This window comes from Callospermophilus lateralis, chromosome 4 (assembly GCF_048772815.1).
Source record: "Callospermophilus lateralis isolate mCalLat2 chromosome 4, mCalLat2.hap1, whole genome shotgun sequence".
Classification (NCBI taxonomy): domain Eukaryota; kingdom Metazoa; phylum Chordata; class Mammalia; order Rodentia; family Sciuridae; genus Callospermophilus; species Callospermophilus lateralis.
This window is the reverse complement of record NC_135308.1, coordinates 120,957,986-120,972,984: the sequence shown is the minus strand read 5'-3', so window position 1 is coordinate 120,972,984 and position 14,999 is coordinate 120,957,986. Positions and strand designations below refer to the sequence as shown.

Sequence of the window (14,999 nt, the reverse complement as noted above, 5' to 3'; positions counted from 1 at the left end):
TGAATCCAGGGGTGCTTTACCACTGAGCCACATCCCCAATCATTTTTATATATTTTTTTGAGACAGGGTCTTGCTAAGTTGCTTAGGGACTCACTAAATTGCTGAGACTGGCTTTGAACTTGCAATCCGGGTGCCTCAGCCCCTGAGCAACTGGATTACAGACATGTGCCACCATGTCAGGCCACATAAATTCTTGATCCACTGGAGATTATTACAATGGAAACTGACTGTTAAGTACATCTTTCTCAATCTACAGATACACCTTTTCTATGAACTCACAAACTACTACAATGCTATTTCCCTGATAACCTGTACATGTTTGAGATATGACAGCAAATACGTTAATTTCCTCAACTGTTGACTGTAAAAGTAGAAAAATCTTCAAGAATTAGCATAACACTTTACATACAATCATCATCACTGTTATACAGGAGCACATGCTTACTTGTTCCTCAGCCACAAGCAAAGGATGTGTAGATTCTTCACCAACTGAAGGTAAGCGAGCACTTCCTACAGAAGGATGTCTGCTTGAAGGATGAGATGAAGCATCTCCAAATGAGGGATATCGGGGATATCCATTAGGTAAGTTCTGAGCAGCAAACCCTGGAGCTAAGTTTTGTTTATTGGTTTAAGAAGGCAGGGATATGGGGGTAGGGGCAGAGAAAATAAAAATGAATAAGAATCTAATCTAAGGATTAAGAAAGAGGTTTCTTGTGAAACATATAGAAATTAGAGCAAAAACAACATTCCCCCACCCATATTTTAGATAAACATTTTTTAAACATATTTAAAATACTTATAATTATAGCTAACAGTTTTTAAAAATTGATAACCATGCTTCTATAAATAAATGGTGATTTCTAGTGCTATAAAAATATTCATAATATTTCAGCTTATATCTGATATTTCCCATAGTCTAATATTCAAATTATGAGAGGGAAAAATGCTACTTACTTGTAGGTGTTCGAGGTGTTCTGGGGACTTCCAATTCTGTCTGATGATTATTCCTTTCTACAACTGGCTCTTCTACCACATTTATACTATTGTTTTGCATAATCTCTTGCAACATGTTAAATAATTCTTCTGCACGGGCACACTTAAAGGCAAAGATTCCTACAAATATAAGCCCAAAGGGAAAAATGGCAACCACACCTTTAAAAAAGTTATAAGAGCATCTGTCAAAAAACAAAATTGTCAAGAAAACATTTCTTTTGCCAACAGCAAAAAAGGCCTTCTAAATAAATTTGATAAATTAATGATATTCCCTTTTTCAAAACATAAACCCAATAATAGAGTTCTCAGAACAGTTTTCACTTATTTAAAAGACATGACCCAAAACAAAGCAGACAAGATGTTTACACTTACTCCACTCTGCTTTTAACAGCAGGGGGAGCTCAACTCACCATTAACAAGGTAATCCTTTACCATTTAACAAGCCCCTTGTTAAGAGTTATTTCGTTATCTTGTTTATCTGTAACATAAGTATTACCATTTCCCTTTGATAAAGTGCACTAACTTGTCAAGGCCATTTAAGCAGTAAGTAACAAACAAAACAAACAAACAAACAAACAAAAAACCTGTTCAGTTCAACTCAAAGTTTAGGTTCTTTCCCCAAATAAAAACAATACAGATACTGAGTCAATTTAACAGGAAAAATCACTTACTGGCCTACCCCTTAAAGTTAACACAAGTCAAAATTTCTGACATAGAAAATGTGCTTAATACATGCTTGATAAATACAAAGTTTGTTATATTTTTTCTTAACAACCCACCTATTTGGGGAATTTTCTTTTAAGAGAAAAGTAAATATTAATTTCAAAACTGTATATAAAATAACTAAAAAAACAATATTTCAAATACGATAATACCTTGTCCAGTTTGACACCTTCGGCCACTTTCAAAAGAAAAGAGATTCGAGTCATAGCCATAGCGTCTCAGGCAGAGGTAGTGCCATTTTACTGAATCACGTTTGCGGGTATATAGAATCAATTCTGTGTCTGTAAGTTCCATTATGCCAGAACCTAACTCATTCCCATCATCATCCACATTAATGACCTAAAAGAAGATGACAGTCATACAAACATTTCACCAATTCATCAGGAAAATGCACTGTTGCTGATTGATTCAGTTACTTGCTTGTTGTTCATTCATCAACTAATGTGTGTGTGTAGGGCAGAAATGTGTAATAGCATAATGCCTAGTTTACATCTGTTAGGAATTTACTCTCCTGCTGGAGAAACAAGATACACAAACACAAAGTTGACACTACAAAACTCTGTATTATTAATTGACAAATGAATGCAACAGAGACCGTAGAAGGTAGCAACTGTCATCTGCAGTTATTGGAGAAACCTTTATATAAGAAAAGGAGGGCCTTTAGTTGGACATGGGGTAAAATTAAATTTAGACAGGAAATCAAATAAGAGGGAAAATCTGGTTGCTTAGGAGATGTAGGACAGAAAATGAATATGTAATGCTAAAACAGAACAAAGAAGATACCTTTCAAAGAGACCAAAATAAGACTGGCACAGAGTTCAGGTAAGGAAATGTATTGTACTGCTGAGCATGTCCAAGACTAAGAATAACAGGTAACATTTATAGAGAATTTATTGCCCTGGGACAAGGTAAAGTGCTTTATGTATATTTTTCTCATTTAATCCTTGTAATAACCCTAAACTAAAATGCAATTAAGACTTAGTGATAAAGTACCCTGCCCAAGATCGAAACTATAAAGTAGGAGAGGTGTGACCTAAACTAGGTTAGTGTGATCCAGAGGCTATGACTTAGAGCAGAGATTATGAGACACTTAATAGCTGTGGGTGCTTTCAGCCTATATGTAACAAAATACCACAGGAGTTTCAGCAAACAGGTTAATGAATGACGAAAGAAGATCAATATGATGGCAACTATAGGATGGGTCACAGGGTGACTGGAATAAAGTACAATTAAGAAATCATCTAGGTATGCATGAAAATTATAACGGAAAGGTGGTGCTACAGTTTGGATCATTTTCTTTATATATTTTTTCTAATACAACTTCATATTGTCAGAATATGAATATATATATATATATATTTTTTTTTAAGTTGGATATCTTTATTTATTTATTTTTATGTGGTGCTGAGGATCGAACCCAGGGCCTCGCAAATGCTAGGCGAGTACTCTACCGCTGAGCCACAACCCCAGCCCTATAATTTGGATCTTAAGTGTCCCCTAAAGACCTATGTGCTAAAGGCTTAGACCCAAGCCTGGGGCACAAGTGGAAAGCAGTGGAACCTTTTAAGAAGTAGAGCCTAGTGGGAGATCTTCTGGTTATTAAGGGTGTGCCCTTGAAGTAAATACTGAGATCCTCCTCCTTCTTCTTCTTTTTGTTCTTTGCCATGAGGTGGGTAGTTCTGCTCCACCATGCACTCTGCCATGATGGACTGCTATCTTGTCACAATCTCAAAGCAAGGGGGCAAATAGATCATGGATTGAAACCTCCAAAATTGTGAGCCAAAATAAACCTATTCTCTATAAGTTGATTTATCTCAAGTATTTGTTACAATAACAGGTGGTGATGAAATTGAAAGGCACTTATAAAATGACATTTTAAAGAAAGTATTACTAGAACTGTATGGTTAATTGAATACAGAAGACCAAATGAAAAAAAAGGATTCCTACTATGGTTAGGATGTTGCTAGTCCCCAAGCGTTCATGTGTCAGAGGCTTCATCTACAGTGTGGCAATGTTGAGGTGCTCCTTAACACTGGGGCATGCCCTCAGACGGCATTAAGGTAGTTCTTGAGGGACCTCAGTTAGTCCTCAGTGACTCTTTAGATTTCAGTCTTGGAAAGTAAATTTCTTGCATGCATTCCCAGCATTGTGATTATATCTGCCATGAGGTGGTACAGTCAAGTGGGCCAGAGCCAAGCCTCAAAAACTGTGAGCTGAATAAACCTCTTTTATGGTTTAGATACGAGGTATCCCCCAAAAGCTCATGATTGAGACAATACAAGAAAGATCAGAGGTGAAATGATTTGGTCATGACTCTTAACCTAACCAGTACATTGTAGACAGGGTGTGGCTGCAGGAGGTGGGTTACTGGGGATGTGCCTTTAAGATATGTATTTTGTCCCTGCTCTGCAGTGTCTCTCTTTCTGCTTCCTGGAGGCCTTGTCTCGAGCTGTTTCCTCCTCCACTCTTTAGCCATGATGTTATTATGCCTCATCTCAGGTCCACAGCAACAAAATTGACCATCTATGAACTCAGACCTCTGAAACTCCGGGGGACAAACTTTTCCTCCTTTAAAATTTTTCTAGTCAGGTCACAGCAGTACAAAAGTTGACTAAAACAACCTAGTTTCTTTGCAATTATTTAGCCTCAGATATTTCGTCATATTAATGAAAATTGGACTAATACAATTTCATATTGTCAGTAAGAAAATGTCATCATTTATTCACATAAAAAAAGGCAGGATAGGGGGAGGGAAGCAAATGAGAGTCTGGTGACAAAAGTGAAAAGGTAAGATATATTAAGTAAAAGAAGTACATCCAAGTAGGTGGTGAGATATATAGCTCAACCGGTTTTACTGACCTTAAACTTATTCCGATGGTTATCTGGGACAGTGTCTTTATCTGGACAGCTACAACAGCTACCCATGGCTTCTTCAGAAGACCATGTGAGCACTACATGGAAAATAATTTGGAGAAAATTATTTGGTGAAGGATATAAAAACCACAAAACAGAAAAGGGCTTTAGAAATCATCTAGCATAGCCAGGCACAGTAGCACACACCTATTCAGGAGGTTGAGGCAGAAGGATTGTAGGTTAATATCAGCCTCGGTAACTTGGCAAAACCCTACCTCAAAATAAAAATTTTAAAAAGGACTAATGATGTAGCTCATCAGTAGAGCACCTGCTTAGTATGTATGAGGCCCTGGGTTCAATCCCCAGTGCTGGGGAAAAGAAAAAAATCGTCTAACACAAGCATGATATTTTTAATTATAATTATGAATGTATAAATTAATGAGTTTCACTGTCTCATTTCCATACAAAGTATAATATTTTGATACAGAAGAAAATTAAGCTCCAACAAGGTTTATAGCTGAAGCCAAATTTCAAATAACTAATTGATCAATTGTGAGGTGGGGTTACCAGGGATTGAACTCAGGGCACCTGACCACTGAGCCACATCCCCAGCCTTATTTTTTATTATATTTAGAGATAGGGTTTCACTGAGTTGCTTAGCATCTTGCTTTTTGCTGAGGCTGGCTCTTAATTCGCAATCCTCCTATCTCAGCCTCCTAAGCCACTAGGATTATAGGTGTGTGCCACGGCAAGTTGGTCAACTTTGCTTAGTGAAAATAAGAACAAATTTTTGTAAAGCAGATGTGACAGAAACCTCAAATTTCCAGTTTAATTTACAAAAGTCTGTCACATATTTTAAAATTACTTAAAAATAAAGCAATTTATAATCTGATATATAATACTATTTAAACAATTAATGTACTGTTATTTAAGAGTTAATCACATAATTAATCCTTTATTATCACAACAGGGATTTCATGTCCTTTTTTAAAAAAAAAACAATTGCCAAACCTTGCTAGACTTCTAGCTTGGCAGGATCGGGGTGGGGGTGGCAGTAATTGGAGATTAAACCTAGGAAAACTTTACCATTGAGCTACATCCCCAGTCCTTTTTAAATTGTGAGACAGGATCTCACTAAATTGCTCAGGCTGATCTTGGAACTTGTGATTCACCTGCCTTAGCCTCCTGAGTTGTTGGCATTCAGCATGTCCCACAATGCCCAGCTGCCTTTGGTTCTTATTAGTCACTGTAGGCTCTCTTATACACCCTCAAGACAAAAGTTTATTAATAAGATACAACATCAATTTGGAATAGTACATTAGTAAGAGAGAAGATCAACTCAAAATTTAAGCAGTAATGTCACACAGAGAATATTGGCAGAATGGATAGGTATGTCTATATAATTGTTCTTTTCCACAGAAGATTAGCAATGAAAAGTTATAAGCAATGCTAAGTGTTCAAGAGCATTCCAAATGAACAAACAGGAAAAATTCAAAATTAACATTTCTAATTTTGGGAAAGAACCAGAATGAATATGACAACAGTTAAAAAGGGAGAGGGAGGGGAACACGGGAACTACAAAATATAAACATAAATCTGATTGAAACTTGTTTAAAATTCTTCAGTGCTTCTCCACCACTTTCAGAATAAAATTTTAAATCTTCAGTATAGCATAAGGTCCTTCAAAATCTGGTTAAAAGGTTCAGTTTTAACTCTTCCTGCCCTCTGTTCAAGCCCTACCCTTAGTCTAATCAGACTGAACAAGCTACAGTTTACCCAGAGAATCTTTATTCTCTCACATGATTCTATAACCACTCTCCTTCTGCTGCTTCTCTTTCTCAAGTTTCAGAAGCCAGTGCCTCTAGGAACTCTTTATGGTTCCAACCAACCTGGGCTTCCCATACCAAAGCACCTATCACACAATTCTTAGTAGAATTGTGACAGGCTGTTTATCTGTTGTTCTCCCACCACAGTTTGCAGAGGCAGACCTCATTTGTTCTTGCATTGCTAGTGCCAACACAATGCCTAGCACACAGTAGGTGCTTCAGTCCCTTTGTGAGCTGAACAGGGCTTTTTTTACTGAACAAAAGTGAAGAATGCGTGGCAGATTTAAGTACTAAGAAGATTAAAGGTAAACTATCCAGTAAAGTTAGTTAAGATCCATGATGGTTGATATTTTACTCTTAACTAATATGACAACTAAGTATCATGATGCAGCCAGGCACAGTGGTGCACGCCTATAATCCCAGCATCTTGGGAGGCTGAGGGAGGAGGATCGCAAGTTTGAAGCCAGCCTCAACAACAGCAAGGCAGTAAGCAACTCAGTGAGACCCTGTCTCTAAATAAAATACAAAATAGGGCTGGGGATGTGGCTCAGTGGTTGAGTGCCCCTGAATTCAATCCCTGGTACCAAAAAAAAAAAAAAAAAAAGTATCATGGTGCAATGATGATTAAGTCACTGCTTGTACTTTTGAAGAGCAATAAGTCTAAATGTCTAAAGAAAGAGACGTAAATAGATTATGCACCATAATCAACCTTCTATTAGAATATGAGCAGAGTTCTGAGGGCCCAGGGAAGAAATAAGGACAACCTGAAGCAGATAACATTATCATCCTAAATTTCTATTGTAAAACAGAACTAAAGGCTTACAGAATAAGGGACTTTTGGAGACTGGTAAGATCAGTCATCAAAGTACTACCCCCCCAAAAGGTAGCTAGATTAAGTAGGCTGTGATGAGAGCTCAGTGAAGGATAGAGATCAAGATTATGCAGTTTGCTGGCTATGCTCTGCAGTCCAGGGTCAGAGATAAGAGAACAAAGAAATTAAAAGATGTTGGCAATACATGAGTTTGAAGTGATAGATCATCTGACCGTTAGGAAAAAAAGCTGAAAGATGAGGGCTAACTAAAGAAAATGGAAAAAGAAAAAGAACACAGGCTCAGCAACTTAGCAAGACCCCGTCTCAAAATAAGAAGAACTGAGGATATAGTTTAGTGGTAAAGCACCCTACGTTTTCAAATCTCAGTACAAAAAAAACCAAAATCTAACAGGCTTGGTATGAGTGAGGGACTGAAACTGTTAGAATATAGACAGTTGTCCATCTTCCAACTTCTAGAAGGAGGAACCCTCACACCCTTTTTCAAAAACTTACTTGCTAACTTACTTTATCCACTCATTATTTATTTTGCTCTTGGGGACTGAATCCAGGGGTGCTTTACTACTGAGTCACATCCTCAGCTCTCAAAAGAGATTTTTTAATGTCAAATTTATTCACTTCCCCCAACTCCTCTATTTTTGAGGAGGGGGGTAGATGGACACAATGCCTTTATTTTATTTATTTATTTTTATATGGTGCTGAGGATCAGACCAGTGCCTCACACATACTAAACAAATGCTCTGCCACTAAGCTACAACCACAGTGCCCCCCTGCCAGATTCCTCTTGAACCATAAAATCCTAGGCAATGGGAAAGGCTAAATACTAACTATTCTGCATTTATGACCACCAGATTAATATTTGGAGACCACATCTGAGTTATTTGAGACTTAATAATATGCACTGATAGTATAAACACTTAATGAGAAACTATGTGGTCTCATCAGCATCACTCTTCCAAGCCAGTAACTCAGCAAAAATGCAAATGCTTTTGTTATGCACCCTCAAAAAAGGAACTAGGGTATATTCAAGAACAAAGATAGCTCCTGTTTGGGAAGATCGATATTTCAATGAGCCTACTGAATATTTCAAGTTCATATATATTTTCTTGGTTTAATTAAAACCATTTTTCCTTATTCTTTGGAGATGGAAGAGTCAGCAAATAGGAGGCAAAGTGCCTGCTTTCAAGAAAACATTGGGGAGAGGGAATGGATATAGAAAAGACAGTAGAATGAATCGGACATCACTTTCCTATGTTCAAAAATGAATACACAACCAGTGTTAACTCCACATCGTGTACAACCACAAGAATGGGAAGTTACACTCCATGTATATATAATATGTCAAAATATACTCTATTGTCACGTATATCTAACAACAACAACAACAACAAATACATTAAATTCTCCAATTTAAAAAGAAAAATTATTAAGTTGTGGGCTTGGGCCCTTTTTTCCTAAGGTAATTTTAACTCACCTAGATCTGGCCATTAATATTCTTAGCCTCTGCTGCTGCATCAGGAGTTTAATCATACTTCAAAATACCATGTTTTATTTGTTTGCTGACTTAACCTAGAAATAGTAGAAAAAAGTTGAGAATTTCTTATTTCTTTTAAAATATTAATTTTCCTTATGAGATTTGTGGGGGGGGGGGTTACTGGAGATTGAACACAGAGGAACTTTACTACTAAGCCACATCCCCAACCCTTTTTATTTTTTATTTTGAGACAGAGTCTCACTAAGTTTGCTTAAGCCCTCACTTATTTGTTAAGGCTGGACTTAACTTTCCCCAGCTTCCCAAGTCAACTGGGATTACAGGCATGCACCACTATGCCCAGCTCCTTATGAGATTTCTGATAGAATTATTAGCTCAGTTAACCTATTTAAACAAACTCAAAAGTCCAAAAACTGATCAAAAATTCTTTAATAAGATAAATTTTTAAAATTAATGATTTGTACATATAAGCATTCTTTTAAAAAAACGTAAAAATGCAACAGTCCAAATTCTGTGATGTGTCTGGCTTCTCCATTATAGCTAATGACACTGGATAACTCACTTCTGCATACTTACATCCTAAGCCATAAATAAGGGTTAGATTAAACCACCTTCAAGATCCCACTCCAGTTCTAAATCCCTATATTTTAGCCAAGGGGCAGACTAATGCTCCAACTTTGTTCACTTTTTCTAAACCTCATGTGCCATCATTTGTCCTGCAAAGGAATGACTGTTTTTCGAATCCATGCTCTGTATCTTCCTATTCCACATGACCCCCTAGAACCAGAGAAGTCATTCAGAAAACAATAATAAAAAGCATGTCAGAACTGGGGATGTGGCTCAAGCGGTAGCGCGCTCGCCTGGCATGCGTGTGGCCCGGGTTCGATCCTCAGCACCACATACAAACAAAGATGTTGTGTCCGCCGAAAACTAAAAAATAAACATTAAAAATTCTCTCTCTTTTTCTCTCTCTCTCTCTCTTAAAAAAAAAAAAAAAAAGCATATCAGAGAGGCACAGCATAGTGATATTACATCAACAGATTAGTTTAAAGTTATAAGACAAGGACCTGGGTTGTGGCTCAGCGGTAGAGCACTTGCCTAGCATGCGTGAGGCACTGGGTTTGATCTCCAGCACCACATGAAAATAAATAAAATAAAGGTATTGTGTCCATCTACACTAAAAAATATATATCTCCCTTTGTTTTCCCTAATGGGCAGAATCACAGCCTCTGGGACAGGGGTCCCTTGCTCTTCTCCTTTGCTAACAAAGCAATAAACCTATTTTTAAAAAATAAATAAATAAAAATAAAGTTATAAGACAATTCAACATAGCTTTGGAAAATTTTCAGTCAACTTATTCACTCTCTATAACAAAGAAAAACTAACCAAACTCATTCAAACACAGACACTGAATTAGGAGTTACAGGAAGAGTCTTGCTTCAACCTACCTACTAAATAGAGCTAACAAATATGATCAATATCCGAAATGAATATTTCCAAAATCATGCACCAACATAACCAACTTTCAGCTCTAGACTTCAAATACCCTATATATAAAATCAGCATGCCTGGTGCTTGCTTACACCCTCTGTGAACTGCTATTACACCTCACTTTCAGGTGGACAGCAACCTAGTACCTCTTCTATAGTATCCCCTTCTATTCTCCAAAAGTTTAAATATATATCATGCTTATAAGCCTACAATATAATTTCTCTTATGTAAATATACACCTTTTGTCCAGTTCCCTCTTGCAAAGCTGTTAGTCAACTATAACTCAAACTCAAGGAAAAGTAGAAGGTTTTGAAATGAAATTAAACATATTAAAAAATCAGTATACTAACCTATAAAGTTCTTAAAAATATTAAAATGTCCCCATTGAATCCATAAAATTTTTATTCTGACCTCTTTTTGAAGATCAACATTTATTTAGTTCATTGTTTAATTATTTTGACTATTAGCACTGCCAAAGTATTGTGGAGTGTTTGCTTGGTTAAACTGTTTTTCAGGGTAAATATCTAGCATATCAGTTGAATCAGGATTTAAAGGACTTCCTGTGCCTTAAGGATTCTTTCTTCAAGAACACACATTCTGAGTTCCAAACTGATATAGCCAAGCACTCCTGGTATAAACATAAGTCAATGGAGCAATGGGTGTCCTGACTTGGGCTTTGATTATAGATGCCTCAGATACTCTTGCTCATCTTTGGTTCCCAAAAGGTGAAAGGGGAGAGATGGTTATAGGCACTATTTGGAGCTAAAATCTTTTTGTTTGTTTGATTTTATACTGGGGACTAAAACCAGAGGCACTTAACCACTGAGCCACATCCCCAGCCCTTTTTGAGACAGGTCTTGATACACTGCTTAGGGCCTTCCTAAATTGCTGAGGCTGGCTTTAAAACTGTAATCCTTCTGCCTCGGCCTCCTGAGTTGCTGGGATAATAGTCAAGAGCCACCGAGCCCAGCTAGAGCTTAAATCTTTTTTTTGTTTGTTTGTTTATTATTAGAGCTTTATAATTACACATATGTTGGGTTCATCCTGACAAACTCATACATGCATGGAAATCGATTTCAGTTCATGATTCCCTTCTTTTTCCTTTCCCCTTTTCCTTCCCATCCTCCCTACCCTCTCCCATTTGTTTTCCTCTACTCTTACTAGACTGCCTTTCACTTATTTATTAATTTGTATTCAACTGGTTCTTTATGTTTTCTTATCTTCCCTCCCCATTTTCTTTAGTTTAGCTTCTGCTTATGAGAGAAAACATTCAACTTTTGAGTTTCTGAATTTGGTTAATTCCCTTAGCATGATATTCTCCATTTCTATCCATTTACTGGCAAATGCATTCATAGCATTCGTTTTTATGGTTGAGTAGGTATAAATATTGCATTATATACCACAATTTCTTAATCCATTCATCTTTTGACAGGCATCTGGGTTGAGTCCATATTTAGCTATTGTGAATTGTGCTGCTATAAATAAACATTGATGTGGCTGTGCTGCTATGGTATGCTGGTTTTAGATCTTTGGGGAAAATACCAAGCAGTGGGATAGCTGGATGGCTTCATCCTAGTTTTTTGAAGAATTGGAGCTAAAAAATCTTATTGTTGTAACAAGGATGTTTTTCTGTAAAAATAGGTATATATAACAACATCAACTATAATGTGTACTCAAAAAGAATACATGATTTTTGCCAAGAAAATTATTAAGAAGTCAAGAACTACCGTCTACAACCACTATTATTTTTCTATAGCAAACTGATTTTAAAGCTCTTTAATGTATGCTGGGCATATGGTCATTCATATAGCTCATTTAATCCAAAGAACCCCCTCTTGAAATAGATACTATAATATTATTAGTGTGCTCTAAATGAGGAAATTAAGGCTTTAAAAAGTTAAGTAGTTTTCCCAAGGTCAGTAACTGATAAGAGGAAGAGCCAGGCTTAATTCCTGATCACACTCCAAAACCCTAGCATTATATATGTAAAATTAACTATATGTAAAAAACTTAAAATAGTGCCTAGCATATTTTAAGTATTCAGTACATATTAGCTATTGAAATAATAATAATATCATAAAACAATGCTATAGGCCCTTGGCAGTCAGTTAACTTTTCTGTGCCTAAATTTCTTCATTTTTAAGGTTAGAACACCTAGTTCATAGCATTACTATGAAAGCCAAATAAATTTTGGATATAAAGATATTTAGGGGAAAAAAGACATTTAGAAAGACAGCATTATTGCATCACCACTCAAGGTAAAATCCTGTCTCTTGACTCACAAAGCAACCTTTAGTACTGTAAGCACCAAAAACCTAGGAATTAAGCACCTTCCTTATAACAAGTGTTACATTAATAAATTTAGTAAAGCTGTCCTAAATTACTCTAAAAGATTTCTGCAGAATGACAAGCCAAGAACACTGAACTCTATTCACAACTGTGATTATATATTTGGTGCTTAGAAAGGCATATTTGCTCTTTCAGTTTCACTAGCACTGAGGGTAAATTTGGCTTATACTATAGTAGCTCTGTTCAAATAGAGCCAGGACAGAATATCTATAGTTAGAAGGACAGAAATGTAACTCTAGATTTTGGAAGAGCTAACTGCCATGGATTTAAAATTCATAAGAATAGCACTCAAAAACTCTTTGTTTTTTTTTGTCTCGCTGTTTTTTTTAAACTATTGGGTAGGTCGTTTTCATTTGTATACATTAGTTTCATCTCCCCACCCCCCAATTTTGGGGGAGGTACTGGGGATTGAACTCAGGGGCACTTGCTGAGTGGCTGAGCCACATCCCCAGCCCTGTTTTATATTTTATTTAGAGACAGGGTCTTACTGAGTTGCTTAGTGCCTCACTTTTGCAGAGGCTGGCTCTGAACTCAAAATCCTCTCTTGTCTTAGCTTCCCAAGCTGCTGCAATTATAGGCGTGCACCACCGCACCCGGCTAGTTTTCTATTTATTCTTAACATCGATAAGGATTTATTGATATTATTCTGAAGAAGAGTTAAACAAAAAAAGCCAAGGAGAAGAGATCCTTATGTGAAAACCCAGTACACATACAAAAGTTTCCGTGTTAGCTGAAATTCTAAAGAATATGCATACACACAAATTAAAGGGTAATTTTAAGCATCTATCTGTTAATATAATTAGTTGCGTCTGCATATTCCTAAATAGATCTCCCTTCATTTACATTTTGTATTTTAAAGGCAATGTTGGTGAACCACTTTGCAATTCATAATAACCCTCCATATACCTACCTAACTTTTTTTAACTTGTGGAAAAATTAATTATATTACTTATAAATAATTTCAATATTTGGTCGTTTATTTTTTGGACACTCTTTAGGTCTAATCTAAATTTCTTGTACTGAAGTTAAACCAGATTCCTCTCATTTGTTTTCTCTGTAAGGGACAAATAAAACCAGGATGATCAAGAAAGATCAAACACAAATTTACAAATAAACTACCATCAATTCGTTTTTGGGTGGATAAATCTAAAACATTAAAGTAGTATTTCTTTATTTCAGATAAAGTTGCTTAAATGAAGATAACAAAAAGTTACTTTGTAGATAAAAGTGATTTGTAAACAATTATCAATGCTAAGGAAGGAATAAAAGTATTTATTTCAGATAAAGTTGCTTTAATGAAGATAACAAAAAGTTACTTTGTAGATAAAGTGATTTGTAAACAATTATCAATGCTAAGGAAGGAATAAAAAAATTAATTCATTCACTTCTGCATCCACACTGCAACATTCAACAAGTATTCCCCCATACCACCCCACCCTCCTTTTTTAGCAGGGTCTTACTGTGTTGCTCAGGCTGGTATTAACTCCTCTCACCTCAGCTTCCCAATAAGCTGGAACTATGGGCATGTGCCACCTTGTCTGGCTTCTAACAGTATTTTCTGAATACTTACTTTCTGTCAGGAACAGATAAAAGACACATTCCCTAATTCCAGGGGGCTTACTATCTAGTGAGAGAGACAGACAAGAAAATGAATATCTGGCAGAATTGGTGACTCGTGTACTGGTTCTGTGAGAATATTTAACTCAAGAGTACAAGGAAAGAGAAGTATCAAGGAAAACTTCGTGGGAAAGGTGATCCTTAAGTTGTGCCCCTTCCTTAGCTAACTTTCACCCATCTTTCAGGACACAACTTAAGGATCACCTTAAGTTGTGTCCAAAATGTGTACAAAAGCACACAAGCCTTTTTTATTTTTTAATTTTTAAGGGCCTCCTCCAAGAGCAGGTAGATAATTGCAGTTCCTTAAAGCTGGAATGTATGGGAAAGTACTACAAAATAGATAGAAAGGTAGGCATGTAAACATCTCATGAAGAGTCAGGTCTGCACTACTGCGGGCAGTTCACATTTTTCCCTTACAATCTTAAAAGATATCACTAATGTCCTACCAAATATTTTTTGAGATTATATATATTGACAATTTAACTTATAATTATTTAAGAATAAAATTAATTGTGTTGCTTTTCTATCTGTGGTGCTCAAAGTCTAATCTTCAAGACAGAGCATCCATCTATAAACATACCACCACCCACACACATACCCCCCACCACCGCCCCCAGCCCTGCAAGCACCTAGACTTGCAATATCATCACAAATAATAACCAGGAGCTTGGAGCCTCAGATTTCCCCTCCCCTCCAAACTTAGAAAAGTAATCCATCTTAATCCTATTTTACAATAAATCTTTCACTTTCAATCATTCATTTTGGTTTTTAGGCTAGAAATACAAGAAAATAGAGATTCCTCTGTAAGTATATATGTACGTGTGCA

General features: G+C 36.4%; 1 protein-coding gene across 4 annotated transcripts in view; it reads right to left on the bottom strand.

Annotated features, from left to right (window-relative positions):
* Positions 1–14,999, bottom strand: part of Frs2 (fibroblast growth factor receptor substrate 2) — a 116,731-nt gene that overhangs the window by 4,726 nt on the left and 97,006 nt on the right. For 3 of the 4 annotated variants that reach the window (XM_076854850.1, XM_076854851.1, XM_076854852.1), the window contains 4 exons: positions 4,576–4,667; positions 1,869–2,055; positions 955–1,113; positions 446–609 (listed from right to left, as the gene is read on the bottom strand). In XM_076854850.1, coding sequence (XP_076710965.1) covers positions 446–609; positions 955–1,113; positions 1,869–2,055; positions 4,576–4,667 — 602 coding nt within the window. Of the gene's footprint in view, positions 1–445; positions 610–954; positions 1,114–1,868; positions 2,056–4,575; positions 4,668–8,698; positions 8,794–14,999 lie in introns of all 4 variants that reach the window. The other variant, XM_076854853.1, reaches the window with a different exon arrangement.